Source organism: Poromitra crassiceps, assembly GCF_964638095.1.
Source record: "Poromitra crassiceps genome assembly, chromosome: 4".
Taxonomy (NCBI): domain Eukaryota; kingdom Metazoa; phylum Chordata; class Actinopteri; order Beryciformes; family Melamphaidae; genus Poromitra; species Poromitra crassiceps.
In genome coordinates, this window is record NC_139626.1 from 53,175,949 (window position 1) to 53,199,950 (window position 24,002).

The 24,002-nt window shown below is 43.4% G+C and overlaps 1 protein-coding gene across 1 annotated transcript in view; it reads right to left on the reverse strand.

The window, feature by feature from the left end:
- Positions 1-23,122, reverse strand: part of hoga1 (4-hydroxy-2-oxoglutarate aldolase 1) — a 40,269-nt gene extending 17,147 nt beyond the window's left edge. The window contains 6 exon segments of the mRNA XM_083635266.1: positions 4,385-4,421; positions 4,423-4,482; positions 9,404-9,538; positions 10,256-10,383; positions 21,417-21,545; positions 22,602-23,122. Of these exon segments, the coding sequence (XP_083491392.1) occupies positions 4,385-4,421; positions 4,423-4,482; positions 9,404-9,538; positions 10,256-10,383; positions 21,417-21,545; positions 22,602-22,821 (709 nt within the window). The 5' untranslated portion in view covers positions 22,822-23,122.
- Between the last annotated feature and the right edge of the window lie 880 nt (positions 23,123-24,002).

A 24,002-nucleotide genomic window follows, 5' to 3' on the forward strand; every position in this document is an offset into this window, starting at 1 on the left:
ATCCCGACACATGTTGGCCAACAACCCTCAACTAAAACTGGTAATAAATACCACAAATATTGAACAAGTTGACACAATAAAACTTCTGGGCATGACAATTGACAACTCACTATCCTGGTCTAAACATATAAATAATATTGTCACCAAAATGGGAAGTGGAATCAGAATCACTAGGAAGTGTTCTGCGTTCATCAGTCCCTCAATACTCAAATCAGTTATTCATTCCTTGGTTCTCTCTCATTTAGAATACTGTCCTGTAATCTGGTCTCTGCTTCACAATCTGATCTGAAAAAGTTGCAGGTTGCTCAAAATAAGGCGGCTCGTTTAGCACTCAGTTGTTCATACAGAACAAGTATAAACTTCATGCACGCACGGCTGTCGTGGCTGTTGGTTGTACAGAAAATGTCTCTGTCTCTCTTAATGTTACTGCGGAGCATAATTAGTCATAACAAACCATCCAGCTTAGCTGATCAGTTAAATGTGACCTCTGGGCATGGATACAGCACTAGAGGTGCTGCGGCTGGTCACTTTACACACTCCCAGCTCCAAGAACCAATTTTCGGAAAATTACCATTTTATATAGATCAATATCACTCTGGAACTCTCTGCCAAAGGACATCATATCTACTGTTAACAATAAATCTGCCTTTAGAAAACAAACAAAGCAATTCCTTGCCAAATAGCTTTTGTCTATCTTTAGTGGTTTATTTTATGTTTTTTCTCTGTCTAGTGTGTTTAATTGTACTGTTATCTGTTAACACGTCATTTCATATTTTCACTCAGTTGTATATTTGTTGACCTTATTAGTTTGAGTTGTTAGATTTTGATTGTTGATAGTATTTTTGTCGTCTGATTTTCTTTTGATCTCTGTTATGTTGAGTATATATATGTATATATGTGTATATATATATATATATATGTATGTGTATATATATATATATATATATATATATATATATATTTTTTTTTTTTTTTTTTTTTTTTTTTATTGTTTTATTATATGTTTGTATTCTCTGTGTTCAGGACCCCAGGAAGATTAGAGGTGCAGTCATGTCCTTCTAATGGGGATCCTTTAATAAACTAAACTAAACTAAACTATAAGTGGATGATCATTATAACAAATGTTTTTCTTTTTCGTTATTTCTCGTGCAGATTCCCATCTAAGTGACATTTGTATATATTACATGAATACAGTACAAATAAAGTAAAGGAATGTTATTGACTTTAAAAAAAACCATACAGTAAGTTAGGCCTCCAGCTCTTTCAAACAGCGGTCTCACGTAGACAGACAGAGACGCCACCATCTCTCCAGACAGAGATGCACCGAGTATCGCTGCTGTATCTCGTTGGCTCGTTTTTGGCAGTTTATTTAAACAGCATGTGTATAGGAATGATTCGGGGCCAAGCTTTTTGATCACTATAAGCGGTTGATCACTATAAGCGGATTCCACTGTATTCGCTAATGGCCCATTTCCACCGCTGGTATTAGCGTGGCCCCGCCCAGCTCGTCGCGCTTTTTTGTCTCATTCCACCGATCAAAAACCTGGACAGCCCGGGTTGAGTCGGGGTTGAGTCGTGCTAGTTTTGGTCCCTGCTTTGTTGAGGTTCCAGCCGGTAGGTACCATACGGTGACGTGAAAACACTGCAGACCACTGATTGGATGGTCAGGCAGAATCGTGTCTACTGTGTCTGGATACTTTCTGGCAATGCCGGATAACAGTGGGACTTTACCTTCTCTTCTGTTATTTCCATCAGTCTTTTGTGTTGCTGCCTTCGGCTCTGGTGAAATAAAATCGATCTCCTTGCTCAGCTTTAACTTGTGACTTGGTGGTTTTCAATTGTTTTGAGAGAGAAAAAGTCCGCTGCTCGGGAAGCCCTTGTATTTGGTGTGTTACGTTGGCTCCGCTAGGCCGGAGGCGGGGGTTTAGCGAAGCCGCGGTCACATGCATGTAAATAACAACAAATTGATATCCATTGGTCGATGGTCACATTTGCCCATGTAGGTCATTTAGAGCAGAGGTTCTCAATTGTTTTTCAGCCAAGGACCCCTTACAAGATAGAAAATATACCGGGGACCCCCTCATTCTGATTTGTGATTTTGGGCTAAGCTTAATTGTTTCCACGGTAACGTGCTTGACTTTTAATTTGATAGGTTTGTTATTAGAATGTAATCCATGAACCATTTTAGATTTAAAGCATGAACTATTTTCATTGAACTATGAAGATTTTGCAAAACATTTTTTTTTTTTTTATTACATTACATTTACATTACGTCATTTAGCAGACGCTTTTGTCCAAAGCGACTTACAATATCACAATTTGTCAACAGTACAGAAAACCACTATGCAACACAATCAATGACAGCTAAGATATTTTATAGACTAGCACCATGTAGGAAGTAGTTTGAGAAGGAATAAGTAACATGTAGCTTTTTTTTTTTTTTTTTTTACCTGATAACTTTTTGCGGACCCCTAGGGGTCCGCGGACCCCCATTTGAGAACCACTGATTTAGAGGCACCAGTATTTCATAGCCAGTTTAAAAGTTCCGTGTATGGATTTAATTTTAACGTTATACGTTATAGCCTACTTGGGCTATGGGCGGAGGGCAGATATGCGGTTGCTATGACGACCAGGTGCGGGCGGAGACGAGTAAACTTGCTATGGAAGCAAAGTCTATATCAAGTAGAGACGAGTAGGACCAGGTAGTAGTGATGCGCGGGTCACCCAGAACCCGCTGGGTCCCGCGGGCTGGCCCGCCCCGCAGGCGGTCTGGGCAAATTATGAAAATATGGCGGGTGCGGGCGGGGCAGGCTCAGAAAGCCTGAGGTAATTCTCTGAAGCCGTATCTGCGAGCCGTCTGCACCTGCAGGTGCAGCAGTTGGCCACGTTGCACGCAACAATTGAGAGCGCATGAGGTAATTAAAAGAAATGTGGAAGAATAAGAACTGGTTCTGTAGCCTACCTCTCTCTACCTGCTACCTCCATTTGAAGACCTTGGATTCATTGAAGAAAGACCGATAATAGCTGAGTTTGTAACGCGACGAAGCAGAAAGAAATCAACACATGAAAGCAGCCGCGCAACGCATGTGAGTGTCTGTGTGTGTATGTGTGTGTGTGTGTGTGAGAGAGAGAGAGAGGGGGGAGAGAGAGAGAGACAGAGTTACTTTGCACACCTTGGAGAGCTCTCCTGCGCTCCTCCCGAGCCGGAGACATATTATATTAAATTGGCCGAATTTTCAGATATTTTAACGGGCTGGGCAGGGCGGGGCGGGCTGGCTCCAATGACGGGTTGGGTTGGTGCGGGCCTTAAAAAACCCTGACCCGTCTTCTTGGTGCCATGCATTGCTAACATGCTTATGTTGACTAGAAGAGCTAGAGAGATGTACACTCTGTGATAAAGCTAGAGAACATGGCTGACCAATTTGGGGCCTGCGGGCCAAGCTTGACTTTACCTGTTAGAGGTTTGTCAGAATATTCCTGCCAGAAGTTGTCTCTCCTGCACACTGTAATGTTAGCTCATCATGTCACCCCCCCCCCCCCTACCATTTGGGCCCACCATGGATTTGACCCAAAAAAAAATCCTCCTCTGTGAAGATGATCTCGCTGAACATAAACTTCATAAACTTGTGTTAACCACAGACATAATTCAATGCATTTAACCTATAAATCCCTATACTAACATCCCATTCACATCCCCCCTTACGAACAGGCATGGCGGCGATTTCTGGGTAAGCCTACAAAAAAAGTGGCTAACATTAGCTTTCAGTTGAGTTCTGACAGCTTGCTAACGGACTCATCCGCTCAGTTCTCACGCAAGACTTTTAGACTCACAGCTTTAATGCCCACAGTTGTCGCCATAGCAACGAAACCTTCAAAATTCCATAATTGGCAAACAATGGAAAGAGCATTCTATCCACTGCAAGTCAATGTGCTTTTGACTATCGCCCAAAACCTCCACCAAACTGTGCCCTCAACAAGCTACGTGTGAGTCATGTTCTCCTGCTCTCTCCTCTGCTCTCTCTTCATTTCTATATTTTCTATATTATCAATTGTTCAAATGTTATCTTTATTCTGTATATTCTTGTTACTGTTGTGTTAGCTAGAATCAGCTAGACATACTTTCTGTGAAGCCCTCTGAGACATGCTTGTGAATTAGGGCTATATAAATAAACTTGACTTGACTTGACTTGACTTTTGTTGACAAGATCTGGTTTGTTTGTTTGTAATTGCGCAGCATGAACCTAAATCAACGGCGCAAACAAAAACGTGCAACAAAGTCAACTTCTCCCCTCTTGATTCAGACCAAAGCAAACAAAGCGGAGAGGTGTGATCGCAGCCATGCAGGCGGCGCTCCCTCCTGGTGATTCCGTTTCACGCTCCTTACCGACACAATAGGCGGCCATGAGGAACCCCGCCGAGCCCCGCCAGCACCTGGAACTCCTGCGCTCCGGTTCTGTGAACAATCAGGCCGATGCGTGTGATCTGAGGGATGGATCAAACGGGAAAGAGAGAGATGGAGGTGTGAGAAAAAGAGGAGCGCTTCATTGTCATCACTCCTCTCTGCTGTCAGGACTAATATTTGGCAATATTAAATCCCTGGGGGGGGGGGGGGGCGCCGTCACAGAGCCACCCACAAAAGCAACATCTCACACGGTAAACAAATCGCTCACATTGACTCTTCACAGGCTTGAAGATTTTTGGAGGGGGGGGGGGGAGAGAGAGAGACAGAGAGAGAGAGAGACAGAGAGAGAGAGAGAGAGAGACAGAGAGACAGAGAGAGAGAGAGAGACAGAGAGAGAGAGAGAGTCAGAGAGAGAGAGACAGAGAGAGAGAGAGAGAGAGAGAGAGACAGAGAGAGAGAGAGACAGAGAGACAGAGACAGAGAGAGAGAGAGAGTCAGAGAGAGAGAGACAGAGAGAGAGAGAGAGAGAGAGAGAGAGAGACAGAGAGACAGAGAGAGAGAATATAGACAAGTCCCAAGTGAGAACAAAAAAGAGGAGGCAACTTCAAAAGGAGGAGGAGGATGGGAGAGGCTCATGAATAATTAATAAGCTCCCTTTTTTGTTTCCCCTTTTTTCATTCTCTTTTATCAATCAGGATATAGGATATATTATGATGATATATATTATTTGGAGACGGCCGTCTCCAAATAAACCTCAAATGTTGAAATGTTCAAAGGGAGCGTAAGACGACTCCTTCTGTCCTCCCCCAACTCTCCTCCCCCAACTCTCCTCCCCCAACTCTCCTCCCCCCAACTCTCCTCCCCCCATCTCTCCTCCCCCAACTCTCCTCCCCCCAACTCTCCTCCCCCCATCTCTCCTCCCCCAACTCTCCTCCCCCCAACTCTCCTCCCCCCAACTCTCCCCCCCCCAACTCTCCCCCCCCCCAACTCTCCTCCCCCAACTCTCCTCCCCCCAACTCTCCTCCCCCAACTCTCCCCCCCCCAACTCTCCCCCCCCCAACTCTCCTCCCCCCAACTCTCCTCCCCCCAACTCTCCTCCCCCCCAACTCTCCCCCCCCCAACTCTCCTCCCCCCAACTCTCCTCCCCCAACTCTCCTCCCCCCAACTCTCCTCCCGCACGTGAAGAAGATGAAACTCCGCAGGGAGAGCCTGCAGCCTCCGATGTCCGTCTCCGTCGCGGTGGCAGGGGGGAGGGGCTATTTTTATCCAGCGGGTGTCACTCAGTCTCCCCCCCTATCAGTCATCTCCAACACACGGCACTGTAACCGATCAGTCCATCAATCAGGTTATTATAAGAGCCCTCATGAAAGTCCGAGTACCCCGGCTATTTAGATACACAGCTCCCTCTGCTGGAAAAATAGCCTCACAGCAGAGGCTACTGTCCATCCCCCTGTGGTAGAACACTACTCATAACTAGGGATGTTCGATATTGGCTTTTTTACCGATATCCGATATCCGATAATGTCCAACTCTTAATTTCCGATACCGATATCAACCGATACCGATATAAGCAGGCTTTTTTTCCACCAAAATTTCAGGTAACAAGTTACATAATGTAGCTTAACTCATTGAGTGCCAGCCACTTTTGGAAAACGGATGCTCCCAGTGCCAGCCCTTTCAGAGCGTTTTCAGTGATAACTCAAGACCCACAGAATATTGTGTGATATTACTATGTAAACACCGAACATGCCCAAAGAACGATGAGACTCTCTTGTATCATCAGCAAAAAAAAGTTTATTGATATAATTTTCCGTTCTTTAGTTATCAGCCGGAGAACATAGGTTGATTTCACCAAAAACAGACATTTCAAACTAGAAGCTGAGATAATGAGCCTTTTGTGAAATGAAGCATTTCAAGCAAATCACTGACTCTGAAGCTAATATTTTCTGACCTGAAACATCTGAACAGTAATTTCCTTCAATAAAACAGCACCCCCACCCCCCTCAACTGCAAACTCCTCCTCTGTGGGAGTGTCTCTGGTGGCTCTGCTCGCTCTGCTGCGTGTGTCACCAGGCGAGTCTCTGCTGCCTGCGTTGGGTGGCGAGTCTCTGCTGCCTGCGGATCCACGTTCGGATGGCGGCCGCTCGTCGGGGGAGTCTGGATCGGGCTCGCTGAGTTCGTCTGACGTTTCTGGGGTTTCGGTTGTGAGCTGGGATGAAGCTGCATCCGATTCTGGGCTTTCTGCTGCGCATTTCAAAGTGCGCTGCACCCAGAGTCTATTTTCGGAGCGCTCCGCCATTGTGCGCCGGCTCCCAGCGCGACACTGAAAAGCCAAACCATTCTCATGAGACTGGTTTGGCTTTGCTTTTCTTTTCTGGCGGCTAATCGTGTGGAGGGGCTATCGCAGCGGAGACGGAGGGGCTCAATTGTGGGAACAGATTGGCTGCTGTTCACAGGCACAGCTAACGTTACAGCATTTCCCCACACGGCTTCTTCTACTCTTTTTTCTCATCTTTCTCTAATCCGGAGAGCACTGTCGCCACCTAATGGGTCCGTAAAATAGCTTCTACACCTTCAAAATCCCCCATACTTTTACAGGAGATGCATCAGGCTTTGATCCACGTCCCACCGTCAAAAAACGCAATTGACGTCTTTAGAGGTCATTGGCACTCTACGTTACTATTTGAATTGACGTCTTTAGACGTCATTGGCACTCAATGAGTTAATGTAGCTGAAGAGTTTAATATATAATATGCATGTTGTGTTAACGTTGTAAGTGTTATTGGGGCAGTGGTGGCCCAACGGTTAGAGAAGCGAGCTTGTGACCAGAAGGTCGTCGGTTCAATCCCCAGGACCGGCAGGATAAATCTGGGTGGGGAAAGTGAAAAGGCAGCGCTTGCCCCTCCCTCATTACCACCACTGAGGTGCCCTTGAGCAAGGCCCCTAACCCCCAACCGCTCCAGTGGAGCTGCTCAGTGGCCAGCAGATCAGAACAGATCAGACTGTGGTTGTACTGGTCAGCTTCCAGGTATGAATGTGTGTGTGAATGTGAACAGGGAACTCCTGAAAAAGAGAGCATTGCTCTCAGTGAGACTCCCCATTTAAAAAAAAATATATATATATATCGGCTTGAAAACCGATACCGATATTTTCCGATATGATTTTTAATGCTAATATTGGCCGATAATATCGGCATTTCCCTACAACTTGCTCTTTCTTGTACTGCTTTCTAGCTTTTCTTGAGATTCGGTAGATGTCCAAATCGCCACTAAACATTTGGTTTCCTCAGGAGACCACTGCAAATTATTTTTTTCCATGTTGTCACTGCCTTCTTCTCCTTCCTGCTCGTTTTCACAGCCTAGAATGAGACACGCCCTCTGATGATGTCACGGTTCCCAAGGAAAAACCAACTATTTTTTGGTTCCGCTGAGAACCAACTTTTCAGGTTCCGAACCAATTATTTTTTCGGTCTGAACGCGCTGGCCGGTTCAAATTAGGGTTCGGGAACCAGAACCGGCACGAAGCCCTGTCGGTGTGAAAGCCCTATGAGAGCAATGCTCTCTTTTTCAGGAGTGCCCTGTTCACATTCACACACACATTCATACCTGGAAGCTGACCAGTACAACCACAGTCTGATCTGTTGGCCACTGAGCAGCTCCACTGGAGCAAATGGGGTTAAGGGCCTTGCTCAAGGGCACCTCAGTGGTGGTAATGAGGGAGGAGCAAGCGCTGCCTTTTCACTTTCCCCACCCAGATTTATCCTGCCGGTCCCGGGGATTGAACCGACGACCTTCTGGTCACAAGCTTGCTTCTCTAACACTTACAACTTTAACACAACATGCATATATTAAACTCTTCAGCTACATTAAGCTACATTATGTAACTTGTTACGTGAAATTTTGGTGGAAAAAAAGCCCGCTTATATCGGTATCGGTTGATATCGGTTGATATCGGTATCGGAAATTAAGAGTTGGACATTATCGGATATCGGATATCGGTAAAAAAGCCAATATCGAACATCCCTACAGGAGACTATGTTAAAATTAATCAATTCCATAAGCTTGTCTTCTTAATTGATGACACACATGTTTGTGACAAATAAGGAAAGAAATCATTAGTGGTAATATGTCATATTTCATGTGTTCATACTGTATAGGCGTATGTTCAGCGGTATATATAACTGCTCCTGTCTCTGCAGGCATACACGGAGGTAGGCGTTGTAATTATTTCAGTAACAGGATAATTGTTTGGACTGAACGGAGGTGCGATGCCTAATCGTTTGCTTTGAGTTCAATCAATGTGCAAATCCCTACACAGAACATACTCTGGATTCAGTCAGGCGACACAGAACACACTCTGGATTCAGTCAGGCTACACAGAACATAGTCTGGATTCAGTCAGGCTACACAGAAGATACTCTGGATTCAGTCAGGCTACACAGAACATACTCTGGATTCAGTCAGGCTACACAGAACATACTCTGGATTCAGTCAGGCTACACAGAACATACTCTGGATTCAGTCAGGCTACACAGAACACACTCTGGATTCATTCAGGCTACACAGACCACACTCTGTATTGAGTCAGGCTACACAGAAGATACTCTGGATTCACTCAGGCTACACAGAACATACTCTGGATTCAGTCAGGCTACACAGAACATACTCTGCATTCAGTCAGGCTACACAGAACATAGTCTGGATTCAGTCAGGCTACACAGAACATATTCTGTCTGGATTCAGTCAGGCTACACAGAACATACTCTGCATTCAGTCAGGCTACACAGAACATAGTCTGGATTCAGTCAGGCTACACAGAACATATTCTGTCTGGATTCAGTCAGGCTACACAGAACATACTCTGCATTCAGTCAGGCTACACAGAACATAGTCTGGATTCAGTCAGGCTACACAGAACATATTCTGTCTGGATTCAGTCAGGCTACACAGAACATACTCTGGATTCAGTCAGGAGAAATGAGAGATGGTGGATGTCTCTTACGTCTCCTCCACTGTCCTTGAGGCCCAGGATGTTGGGGTGTTGGGCCAGGCGCAGCACCGCGTCCACAGGCAGCTCCAGCCCCGTGTTGGCCGGTACGCTGTACAAGACCACCGGCACCGCACTGCTGTCCGCCACCTGCAGGGGGGGGACAGAGAGACCTGGGTCAGACCTGAATAACACAGCGTTCAATTTGCACCAGGGAAACCCGTCATTTCCCAGTTCCCTGTGATGTCACCATAGGACCTAATTATGAAAATATATACTGTATATGCATATATTTTTAGCATGGCCTGATCTTACCATGGCAGCTCATTACAGTAGATACATGGGGAAACACTGGAGTTTAACAGTACCTGATTTCAAGGTCTGTCTATCTTTTCAGTCATAAAAGAAACACCTAGCATTAGTTACACTTTGTTACCTTATAGATGTGACGACACGTGGCCAATAACTCATCAAAAGAAATCAATGAAAATGAAGACAACAATGAAAAAAGTCAACATATATGGGTCTAATTTTACATTTTGTGTGTGTAATATATCAACATTACATATCCACAACTAAACAACGAATCTAAAGGGGAAATTATGGAAGAAAAAGTAAAAAAAAGTTGTTGTTTTTGCTGCCAGGTCAGTGATAATATACAAGGGCCAGTAAAAAGCTGGTCTAGTGGCCAAGTGTGGAAAAAAGGTTACGTAGCATCCTTTCCTAATGGACATAATTCATATCCACATAATGTAATCTGTGTCTCACTTGCTGCTCAGTTGATGTGTGTGTGTGTGTGTGTGGTGTGTGTGTGTGTGTGTGTGTGCGTGCGTGTGCGTGTGCGTGTGTGTGTGTGTGTGAGCTGACCTGTGTGAAGTGCTGGATCAGAGCGTGGCTGTCCATCTTGCCCTTGTAGAAACAGGGCGTGACCACGAGTACGGCGTCGGCACCGGCGCCCACCATCCGCTCCGTCATGCGGACCGTGGCCCTGGTGGCTGAGCGCAGACACACAAGGGTCACTTTACTACTACAGCTCTGAGCTACTGCTTTACTACAGCTCTGAGGGACTGCTTTACTACAGCTCTGAGGTACTGCTTTACTACAGCTCTGAGGGACTGCTTCACTACATCTCTGAGGGACTGCTTTACTACAGCTCTGAGGAACTGCTTTACTACAGCTCTGAGGGACTGCTTTACTACAGCTCTGAGGTACTGCTTTACTACAGCTCTGAGGAACTGCTTTACTACAGCTCTGAGGGACTGCTTTACTACAGCTCTGAGGTACTGCTTTACTACAGCTCTGAGGGACTGCTTCACTACATCTCTGAGGGACTGCTTTACTACAGCTCTGAGGAACTGCTTTACTACAGCTCTGAGGGACTGCTTTACTACAGCTCTGAGCTACTGCTTTACTACAGCTCTGAGGAACTGCTTTACTACAGCTCTGAGGACTGCTTTACTACAGCTCTGAGGGACTGCTTTACTACAGCTCTGAGGGACTGCTTTACTACAGCTCTGAGGTACTGCTTTACTACAGCTCTGAGGGACTGCTTTACTACAGCTCTGAGGTACTGCTTTACTACAGCTCTGAGGGACTGCTTTACTACAGCTCTGAGGGACTGCTTTACTACAGCTCTGAGGTACTGCTTTACTACAGCTCTGAGGACTGCTTTACTACAGCTCTGAGGTACTGCTTTACTACAGCTCTGAGGGACTGCTTCACTACATCTCTGAGGGACTGCTTTACTACAGCTCTGAGGGACTGCTTTACTACAGCTCTGAGGACTGCTTTACTACAGCTCTGAGGGACTGCTTTACTACAGCTCTGAGGGACTGCTTTACTACAGCTCTGAGCTACTGCTTTACTACAACTCTGAGGGACTGCTTTACTACAGCTCTGAGGGACTGCTTTACTACAGCTCTGAGGTACTGCTTTACTACAGCTCTGAGGGACTGCTTTACTACAGCTCTGAGGAACTGCTTTACTACAGCTCTGAGGAACTGCTTTACTACAGCTCTGAGGACTGCTTTACTACAGCTCTGAGGAACTGCTTTACTACGGCTCTGGGGAACTGCTTTACTACAGCTCTGAGGAACTGCTTTACTACAGCTCTGAGGGACCGCTTTACTACAGCTCTGAGGGACTGCTTTACTACAGCTCTGAGGGACTGCTTTACTACAGCTCTGAGCTACTGCTTTACTACAGCTCTGAGGGACTGCTTTACTACAGCTCTGAGGGACTGCTTTACTACAGCTCTGAGCTACTGCTTTACTACAGCTCTGAGGGACTGCTTTACTACAGCTCTGAGGAACTGCTTTACTATGACTCTGAGGAACTGCTTTACTACAGCTCTGAGGGACTGCTTTACTACAGCTCTGAGGAACTGCTTTACTATGGCTCTATGGAACTGCTTTACTACAGCTCTGAGGAACTACTTTACTACAACTCTGAGGGACTGCTTTACTATGGCTCTGAGCAACTGCTTTACTACAGCTCTGAGGGACTGCTTTACTACAACTCTGAGGAACTGCTTTACTACAGCTCTGAGGGACCGCTTTACTACAACTCTGAGGGACTGCTTTACTACAGCTCTGAGGGACTGCTTTACTATGGCTCTGAGGAACTGCTTTACTACAGCTCTGAGGGACTGCTTTACTACAACTCTGAGGGACTGATTTACTACAGCTCTGAGGGACTGCTTTACTACAGCTCTGAGGGACTGCTTTACTATGGCTCTGAGCAACTGCTTTACTACAACTCTGAGGAACTACTTTACTACAGCTCTGAGGAACTACTTTACTACAGCTCTGAGGGACTGCTTTACTACAGCTCTGAGTAACTGCTGTACTACTACTCTGAGGGAATGCTTTACTACAGCTCTGAGGAACTGCTTTACTACAGCTCTGAAGGACTGCTTTACTACAGCTCTGAGGGACTGCTTTACTACAGCTCTGAGGAACTGCTTTACTACAGCTCTGAAGGACTGCTTTACTACAGCTCTGAGGAACTGCCTTACTACAGCTCTGAGGGACTGCTTTACTACAGCTCTGAGGGACTGCTTTACTATGGCTCTGAGGAACTACTTTACTACAGCTCTGAGGGACTGCTTTACTACAACTCTGAGGGACTGATTTACTATTTTACTACTAACTTTATTCTATTTAGTGAGACTTTCCTCCACTACATTTCTCTCACGGCTGCAGGAGTGATTTTGCACACTAAGGTTTTAGACACAAAACATACGATAACTCATAAAATATGTTGCATTGTGGGTAGAGCGAGCAGGTAGAGCCACAACATTAAAATACTTCTCTACATAAAGACCGGGTGGGGCAGGAGATCTGTTTGACTATTGACTTCCTGAAGAAGGCTAGATGCCGAAACGCGTCAAAGTTGATTTTTAAAGTCTAAAATGACATTGCCATGTAAATAAAGGCATTTAAACTTTTTTAAAGGAGAGTGCCTTGGAGTTTTTTGTTTTTTCAATTAAAATACTTCTGACAGGTCCATGCTTCCATCATTATCTCTCTGAAAGAATAGGATGTTTACTTTGACACTTCAGTACATTGTACTGCCAATACTTCTATTATACTTTGACTTTACTTTGAGCACAGGACTTTCACTTTACTGGAGTATGTTATGGTATGGCTACTTTTACCCAAAATAGGTTTTAACCCCCCCACCAGTAAATTCTACTACTTTAGATCATTTCAAAGTTAAATTCTCACATTTGTACATTGAAATGATTACGTCTGAAACGTGAAGTCAATTTTTTTATCCCATTTTTATCCCCCATTAGTGCTAATTTTTTATTTATTTATCCTGGTTGCTGCTCCACCCTCTGCCGATCTGGGGAGAGCCGAAACTGGCTCCATGCTTCCTCCGAGACATGGGCAGTTAGCCAGCTGCTTCTTTTCACCTGACAGGGGAAGCTTCACCGGTAGGACATAGCACGTGGGAGGATCACGCTATTCCAACGAGTTCCCCTCCCTCCGAACAGGCGCCCCTAACGACCAGAGGGGGCACCACATCAGCAACCAGGATATTGCATGTTTTGGTGAGGGGTTCCTATATGAAGGAAACCCCCAGGGGGCACGGGGAAAACATGCAAACTCCACACAGAAAGGCCCTTTCGACGACCCCACCCGGGCGGCGGGCACTCGAGGACATGCGGACGGGCACGCATTCCTTCAGCGCTCACAGCGTCCCAGGTGGGAATCGAACCCAGGACCTTCTAGCTGTGAGGCGACAGCGCTTACCACTGCGCCACCGTGGCCCCCATTGTTCCATAAGTTCTGACAATGACTGATATATTTGTATTCAGGTACCGCGACAGTGATACAAAGGTCAAATGTAGGCCAGGCAGTGTTGTGCGTTGTAAATTGTAATAAATTATTCATTAATTCGCCTATTGCAGACAGCCCCTCACTTTTAGTTCCTGATTTGTGTGTGGTGCTGATGGACAGCTCCTTTTATCGTTGAACTAAAAGGTGCTCTGAGTGAGGTTGTGAACGGCGGAGGTAGCTTATGAAAAGAGGAGGCGAGGAAAGAGAGAGTGAGGGATGAAGACCAGAGGAGAGAGCAGAAAACAGAATGAATACCAAACTAGGGCTGGGTTATTGATATTGAATCGATACTCATTTGAAGGAACTGCTATCGATCCATAAATCCCAATATTGATATTTGAATATAGTGCCTTTTCCCATGGATGCTTGAAGCTTTAACCCCGTTAGACTGGCGTGGTTTGGTTCTTAGCGCAACGAGATCTCTCGTAAACATCTGTTAACATTTAATATTGTTAATAATGCAGCAGGTTAGAGGGTTCCTTGTACAATTTATTTACAACATGAGAATCTCTTTCATATCCAAGCAAAAGCGGTAATGTAACTGAAGTATCGATATCGAATCGTATCAGAAATAGAAACTAATCAGGACCTTGTGTATCGGAATCGTATCGGGAAATCAGTGGCGATAGCCAGCTATACCAAACAGTGACAAATGAGAAAACAACGAGAGAAAGGCAATAACTCAAACGCTTCATTTAAATCCTGCTTCCACATCATCTAAACAAACATCAGGTAAACAAATAGCATGTAAACACACATGTAAACAAACAGCATGTAAACAAACACCATGTAAACAAACATCATGTAAACAAACAAGTGGACAATCAGCCCATGCTCTCATCCTGAGCTCCTCTTCACCATCAGCAGCATTATAAACAGCAACAAGACAATTTATGTAACAAATATCCCCACGTCCCTCCAATATTTATGTCATAAATATATGAAATAATGATGAAGTAATCTAGCTCCCAGGAGGTATGGAAAGCACAAGCATGTAGAGGAGGACGAGGGAAGGCAGAGTGTCTCTTCTCTCCCAGTGTTCATTAAGCTGCAGAACTTAACAGCTCTATACAAGCTAATAAAACTGTTACAGACTGTATTTAACTGAACAGCTCTATACAAGCTAATAAAACTGTTACATACTCTATTTGACTGAACAGCTCTATACAAGCTAATAAAACTGTTACAGACTCTATTTGACTGAACAGCTCTATACAAGCTAATAAAACTGTTACATACTCTATTTGACTGAACAGCTCTATACAAGCTAATAAAACTGTTACAGACTCTATTTGACTGAACAGCTCTATACAAGCTAATAAAACCGTTAGACTCTATTTGACTGAACAGCTCTATACAAGCTAATACAACTGTTACAGACTCTATTTGACTGAACGGCTCTATACAAGCTAATAAAGCTGTTACAGACTCTATTTGACTGAACAGCTCTATACAAGCTAATACAACTGTTACAGACTCTATTTGACTGAACAGCTCTATACAAGCTAATAAAACTGTTACATACTCTATTTGACTGAACAGCTCTATACAAGCTAATAAAACTGTTACAGACTCTATTTGACTGAACAGCTCTATACAAGCTAATAAAACTGTTACAGACTCTATTTGACTGAACAGCTCTATACAAGATAATAAAACTATTACAGACTCTATTTGACTGAACAGCTCTATACAAGCTAATAAAGCTGTTACAGACTCTATTTGACTGAACAGCTCTATACAAGCTAATACAACTGTTACAGACTATATTTGACTGAACTACTCTATACAAGCTAATAAAACTGTTACAGACTATTTGACTGAACAGCTCTATACAAGCTAATAAAACTGTTACAGACTCTATTTGACTGAACAGCTCTATACAAGCTAATACAACTGTTACAGACTCTATTTGACTGAACAGCTCTATACAAGATAATAAAACTGTTACAGACTCTATTTGACTGAACAGCTCTATACAAGCTAATAAAGCTGTTACAGACTCTATTTGACTGAACAGCTCTATACAAGATAATAAAACTGTTACAGACTCTATTTGACTGAACAGCTCTATACAAGCTAATAAAGCTGTTACAGACTCTATTTGACTGAACAGCTCTATACAAGCTAATACAACTGTTACAGACTCTATTTGACTGAACTGCTGTATACAAGCTAATAAAACTGTTACAGACTATTTGACTGAACAGCTCTATACAAGCTAATAAAACTGTTACAGACTCTATTTGACTGAACAGCTCTATACAAGCTAATACAACTGTTACAGACTCTATTTGACTGAACCGCTCTATACAAGCTAATAAAACTGTTACAGACTCTATTTGACTGAACAGCTCTATACAAGCTAATAAAACTGTTACAGACTATTTGACTGAACAGCTCTATACAAGCTAATACAACTGTTACAGACTCTATTTGACTGAACGGCTCTATACAAGCTAATAAAACTGTTACAGACTCTATTTGACTGAACGGCTCTATACAAGCTAATAAAGCTGTTACAGACTCTATTTGACTGAACAGCTCTATACAAGCTAATAAAACTGTTACAGACTCTATTTGACTGAACGGCTCTATACAAGCTAATAAAACTGTTACAGACTCTATTTGACTGAACAGCTCTATACAAGCTAATAAAGCTGTTACAGACTCTATTTGACTGAACAGCTCTATACAAGCTAATAAAACTGTTACAGACTCTATTTGACTGAACAGCTCTATACAAGCTAATAAAACTGTTACAGACTCTATTTGACTGAACAGCTCTATACAAGCTAATACAACTGTTACAGACTCTATTTGACTGCACAGCTCTATACAAGCTAATAAAACTGTTACATACTCTATTTGACTGAACAGCTCTATACAAGCTAATAAAACTGTTACAGACCCTATTTGACTGAACAGCTCTATACAAGCTAATAAAACTGTTACAGACTCTATTTGACTGAACAGCTCTATACAAGCTAATAAAACTGTTACAGACTCTATTTGACTGAACAGCTCTATACAAGCTAATAAAACTGTTACAGACTCTATTTGACTGAACAGCTCTATACAAGCTAATAAAACTGTTACAGACTCTATTTGACTGAACAGCTCTATACAAGCTAATAAAACGGTTGCAGACTATATTTGACTGAACAGCTCTATACAAGCTAATAAAACTGTTACAGACTATATTTGACTGAACAGCTCTATACAAGCTAATAAAACTAATAAAACAGACTATTTGACTGCAATCATCAGCCCATGAAAATAAATGAGGCCGTACAGGCTCAGAATGGGCTCAAAAGCAAGGCCGCTAATAATCCATATTGGAAACATTATGGCCAGTCGATGATGCAGATGTGCCCGGGAATCTGAATGATCAGCGACATCTGGAGATCTGTCGATATGTGGAGAGATATCCTGGAGAAATGTATATTCTAGTAATTATATATGAGATATGTGCCATGTTTAAAGTTTTATTGCTTTCATTTTTTTTTATCCTTTGGTACCTTTGAAATCTCCCCCTCCAATCTACACCTTTGCTGCAGTTTTTTTTCTTAATTGATTTTCAGGAATCAATACAATTATCTCATTCAGACCTGATTGAATGTTCTATGTTTCTCATTCCCATTTTGATCTAAAGACTTCTGCTTAAATGCTTGAAATGAAATGTGTTTGAGACAAATATAAATAGTTGAAGTTTATCTTAGTTTTGATTTGTTTTGTGCCCTTTTTTTTGGTCACTGTTACATTCCATTTGTGTTGTTATTTCATAGTTTTTGATGTCTTTACGGTTATTCAAAAATGTGACAAATAATAAAAATAAGGGAAAAATGTGTATGCAAACGTTTGCTTGGTAACGTAATTCAACTAAAAGTTTAAGTTTAATTGTTGAAGGGAAAATGTTTCATTTAAAGAAAAAAGATGGATCATTAATTACTCCAGTTTTAATACATGTAGATGATTCCGCCCCCAAATGTATAGATATTGAAGTCAAAGTTCTTGCAATTGCTAATATCTTCTCATATGTTTTGATGAGTTTCTGTAATGAGTTTCATTTCTATGCATTATCTGTGTCACAGTACATGTCAGTATTTCCTCTTTTAAAGCGTTGCCTTGTGCTATGAGACCTCCATTGTAAAATAAATATGACAGGTTTTGACATGACACACAGCTAGTGACATGAAATTAAACTCATAATTGTAAATTAATTAAATTATGATCTATGCGTGTCGGAGCCTTTAACTTAGAAACCATAACAACATTCAGTAGTTTTGGTAGCAGTAGTGTTCTGGAATTAAATGCTTCATATAATCTCTCTTCTTTAGCACTAGTAGTGCTCAAACACCCTCTCACTCACACACACACACACACCGTCACCTGCATGTGCACACACACACACACACACACACACACACACACACACACACACACACACACACACACACCTTCAAAACACACCACTGTACTCTTTACTCTTTTGCAGAGGTGGAAAGTAACAAATTACAATTACTCTCGTTACTGTAATTGAGTAGCTTTTTTGTGTACTTGTACTTTTGAGTAATTTTTACTTCTTCAGTCATTTTACTTTTACTTAAGTACATTTTGTTTGAAGTAATGTACTTTGTAACATTTTAAATTGCTTTAGTTACAGAGCAAAATCAATAAATGAAGTTTTCTATGAACTGCACAGCAGAATGTCCAATTGGCCCTCGCTAACTGCCAGTGTTAAGCTGTGTTCACACCGAGATATTTATTTTTCTCTCTGTCGCTCGATTCAACCCTTTGGAATCGCTCTGTCGCTGTGTTTAAATCGCTCATCAACAGGCACAAGAATTGACGGACATCTGGGGGCTATAACGTTACGCAATGTCATGATGTTTGTCCACTACGAGCCACCGTAGTTGTTTACAAGCTAAGCCCATCAGCGTGCTCCTAACGTGAGCTCCATACCGGTAGTACAGACTTCACTTCATGTCAGCTGTCAGCCTGTCAATCAGCTGTCAATGCGGTTTGTTGCCACACAATAAACCAGCGGATTGTTCCAAGCCAGTGTGATCCTTGACTCACTCTCACACGGCAGCCAATCAGCGTTGAACAGCGAGCGACTGATGCCGACGAGCAAATTTTCGCCCTATCGCTCTGTCTCTGTCGCTCGGACGCCCAGTGATTTTTCTCCTGGGCGAATAAACGCTCAATCGCTCGTTTGCATTGACTTTGTATGTAAACTCGATGCCAGCGAAAAACTTTAATAGGTCGGTGTGAACGCACCTTTAGCAAATTGTTTCCAAGGAAAGTAGCTATTGGCTGCTCAAAAAGTCGCTAGAAGTTGCCAGTCTCCAGATGACATCATGCTAATATCCATATCAATATAACCTAATAGTCCGCGCTGACAATGGAGGGTAGGACTGTAGGTTATATAGATATACGGTAGGTCATATTTGTGTAGGACTAGGACTTCTATTCTGAGTACATTTTAAATAAGTGACTTTTTACTTTTACTTTTTTAACCACTAATTTTATTTCGACTTAAGTCAAATTTCATCAGAGTAACCGTGCTTCTATTTGAGTAGATTTTGTTGTTGTTGGCCCGCCTCCCTTCACACCCGACCCCGTCGTAACATTCACTGATTTACAAGACTTAACACCCCCCACCTGCGTCACCTGCTGCACCCAACGTCAGTCACACAAAACACCCGCTCCTCACTCCATGTCCAATTAAAAAATCCCCCCAAAACAACACCTCCCTCGCTCTAATCGTGCGTTCCTTTATCGCAAAAGAACTGGGATGTGGAGGCTAAATGACGTCACATCCGTTTTGTTAGCGTTCCATTTGCAGAAAGGTTGAGCTGGGACGTTCACTGTTCACTGGTCAGATCCACTCGCTAGCCATTGTTAGCAATAACAGTTGATAACAAGGCATTTCGTGGCATTTTGCGCATACAAACACTGCAGCCTCATGTCCACACAGATAGAAGTAGGCCGTGCTGTGTGTACAGCTGATTTAATGAGACACAAACAAGACAGAAGTGCTAAATAGCATTTATACGATTATAACTACTGTTATTGCGCGGATCAGCCATCTTGGATTTTTTACGTCAGGGCTGCTGAGGCTCCTACGAGTTTGGAATGGGAAATACCAGCTCTAGTGACGTCACGTCCCAGCTCATGAACTTTGAACCGGTAAGATTACCAGTTCCCAGTTATAAAGGAATGCACGATAACCAACACCTCCCTCGCTCCTGCATCATTTCAGTGCACTGCTGCCCGCTACTGGAATGCTCTGCACAAGACCATCAAACTTGACAAACTGAAGAACTATACTGCATGCATGTGCGTATATATATCTATACACACATACAGTATATTCACCTTATTCTTTGTCCATATAAGGACGCTTCTGCATGACGTCATTTTGTAATCGTCTTTCCGTTTTAGACACGGAAGTAGAGTACGCCTACCGTAGTCATTTTTAGACTTGCCAAAAAGCTGTTTTCAAGCAAAAAAACAAACTGTTTTAAAGTTTTAATATTTTTTCGGGTGAGAACGTAAAACATTCCAAATATGTGACCAGTTTATCAGAATAACGCCTATTTGGAAATATTTAACGAGCAGCGAGGACAGAGCGCTGGCTGTGCTGACCCGGTCGGACTAGCTAGTATCTGTCTGTCAAACCCTACTGTAGTTAGGCTACTGGCAGTGAGAAAACACTGTCGACGTGGCGACCGGGTATACAGCCATCGGCTCCTCGCAGCAGTAACACTATGAACGTGTAGGCTAACTGAAGTTGGCTGCAGTGTAGCTTCTGAATGTTGCCAAACTTCATTCATCGTGACGTTTTGTTTTGAAATTGGCCGCCAACTAGCGCTGAACCGGAAGAACAAATACAATTGCGTCTAACGCGGAAGAGATAAAAAGTGGGCGTGGTGAATAAGGTGAATAAATAGATAGATAGATAGATAGATAGATAGATAGATAGATAGATAGATAGATAGATAGATAGATAAAAGGTATTCGCTGCCTACAAAGATGCAATCTCAAACATTCTCACCGATTCCTGCAACAGTTTTTCTACCATAATAATATCCCCATAACACTCTCAAGGGCTTTTCTTCATAATCTCATTTATTGACTGTTTGCCTGCCTGTGTTTTCTTGTGCCTATGTTTAGTTGTTGTTATTGTTGTATTTTGTGCTTTTAACCATGTTTTTATGTTCTAGCCAAGTGGTTCCAAAACTGGGGTACACGGAGATACTACAGGGGGTACTCGAGAGAAAGGGGGGAAATAGACAAATGTGAGAATAAATCATGAAAATAAATGAAACGTTCAAATAAAATCTGCTCAGGAGGAGGCATTAATTGCAACGCTTTCACTCCATTTCTTATTCTGTAATGTTATATTCTTCAAAAGGTGGGTTAGCATTCATTCATTCATTCATTCATTCATTCATTGCATCATAATATGCTAGTTTTCTTTTGCAGTTGTGGTACTTGGATTCAAAAATCAGGCATAGGGCGTGCTACTGACCCACTGTTCTAGCCATTCTCCCCTCACCATTCAGGCTGCCATTGTGAATAAGAATTTAGTTCTTACAAGAACGACTCGCCTGTGAACTGAAGAAAACTAAAATCAAAAATTTAAAAACTAAATCAAAGAGAAACAGACTTACATTCACAGCCGGAGCCGGCCATGAGCAGCTTGGGGGCCGGCAGGCCGCGCCGCACCCTCCTCACCACCTCCACCCGCTCCTCCTCCGTCAGGAAGGGGTACTCACCGTTAGAACCCTGCACCACCAGACCTGACGCACGCACGCACGCACGCACGCACGCACGCACGCACACACACACACACACACACACAGTATTCACTATTGCACTATAGCACAATAGCTCACTTAATTTTTTCTGTAAACTCTCTGTCGTTGTGAATTGCTGTGAAATTGGGCTTCTTGTTTTTTACTTACTTCTAAGTATGTTTGTATCTTTATACCTCTTTTAATCTTTTAATACTCCGTTTTTACAGTGAAGTTGATATGAGCGCTGAGTATAAGATTTTCATTGCAGGGGACAGATGTTTGCATTGTTGCCGGTATATGACAACAAACTTGAACTGAACTGAACTGAACACAACACAACACACACACACACACACACACACACACACACACACACACACACACACACACACACACACATTATCTCTGCTTCCCCTCACAATTGAAGTTCCCTTCATTTATTGTTGACATTTCAAATTTTTTCTCCCATATGTTTGTATTACAATGAATATGTGTGTAATGTCGCCGTCGTCATAGTAGTAATTGTTGTAATGGTAGGAGTAGTAGTAGTAGTAATTGTTGTAATACTAACAGTAGTAGTATTAGCAGCAGCTGACTGGGCTCTGTAACAGTGGACACTGCAAAGGAGGTAAACTGCAGTTACCATGATAATTCACCAGGGGGCGACACACTCCCTCTCTAGTCCATAAACTGCCTACAGCAGCCTGCAGGCCTGGCTGGAGTTTTGCGTTTTTTCCTCGGTGGAGAAATTGGTCTCCTCGATGGCTCCCTAGGCCCTAGACAGAGCTGACTGTCTGTACTGTTAACTTGTAAACTCGCTGTCCAAACTCCTAGGAGAGAAATCATTCAACTATTCCTGACTGTGCTCTACTGGGGACCCACTGGAATCATTTCACGGCCCCCTGGAGGTCATCGCACCACACTTTGGGAACCACTCATTCAACTTCACCTGTCCTGGGCTATAGTCAGGACTTAGCTAAACAAAACAAAAAACAAAAAAACAAAAAATCCCTCGTTCTGCTGTAGGCTATAATTTGCGTTAATGCGCTGACCTGTTACCTTTAAACGGGATCTGGGCATATTTCTGCAGGTTCTCGTCTAGTTTCTGGTAGTCCACGTCCTCTTTGGCGGTGAACGGAGTGGCGATGGGCGGGTAGATGCCGCTGAGGTCCAGCCTGGGGGCAGCAGCGGTCTGGCTCTGGGTCCGGCTCCATACTGCGAGGTGACCTCCTCTGCACAGCGGAGCCACAGCTCTCCAAGCCCGGACGCTGCTCAGCATGTTGGCGGGGGCGCAGAGTGCAGAGAGCCCGGGGGACTGGTCAGATGGTGCTGCTGGTTAATCACTAACCCCACTCTGTAAATATTGACCGCAACGTGTGCTTCCAACTAACTTTGAAACCGTCCCAAATGGCGTCCTTAAGTTAAGGTCTGACACACACACCCGCCGGGCTGCAGCAGCCACGTTGCCCGCTGCGCAGTGCGTTACGCGCGGCAGTCTGTCGTGTGTTTCCCCGCTGTCCACACTGGACCCTGGCCTGCATGGGTGAAACTTTAATATTGGCTGGACAATGGCTACATGACAAAAACTAAAATGTTTGTGTGAAACAGACATTGAAGCTGTCATGTGCTGTATAGCCTGAGCTCCGCCCAGGATCCGACCTTAGGGATCATCAGCCAAAGGTTTTTTCTCCCTCCCAGCCAAGCGCACTTGTTGGTTTATATTATGGCGTGCACGCACGCACACACACACACACACACACACACACACACACACACACACACACACACACACACACTCTCACACACACACACGCTAGTGAACTTTTCTTCACCCGTCTGAACTTTACAGTCAGTTCAAACTTTACTCTGCCCCCTCCTTCCTGGCCTTGGTTACGTAAGGGATAATGTATAGTGAGCCGGTGATTACTGGCAAAATAATGACCAACAGGTGAATGATTGAGCCCGACGCGCAGCGGAGGGCTTAATCCTTCACCTGAAGGTCATTATTTCCAGTAATCACTGGCTCACTATACATTATCCCGCTTAGAACACGGCCTACAACTAAATCATTCAATAATCTGACAAAAATAATTATTCAAATAGATTTTTTAATAGCGTTTTCAACGACAAAGCGGTTTCATTCGTAATTGGCACACAAGACACCACAGCTGCAACTGGTTGGCCTAATTAGTAGTGCTTGCTGACAAAAGGCTCTTATCAACTGATTAATCCAGGTGTGGCAGAGCAGCGGTCGGTTGTCGAGAAATAATGACCGGTGAATCTTGTTGATTGACCAATCAGAATTGAGTATTCGAGAGAGCCGTGTTCTAAAGCATAATACTACTACTATACGTGCAGCACCAGTCACTTTTATAAGATACACTGCTGATCACTGAACTGCTTCTTGTGCTGCCTTGATGGGCAGAACATGAAGGCACAGTGTTGTTGTACAATAGTTGT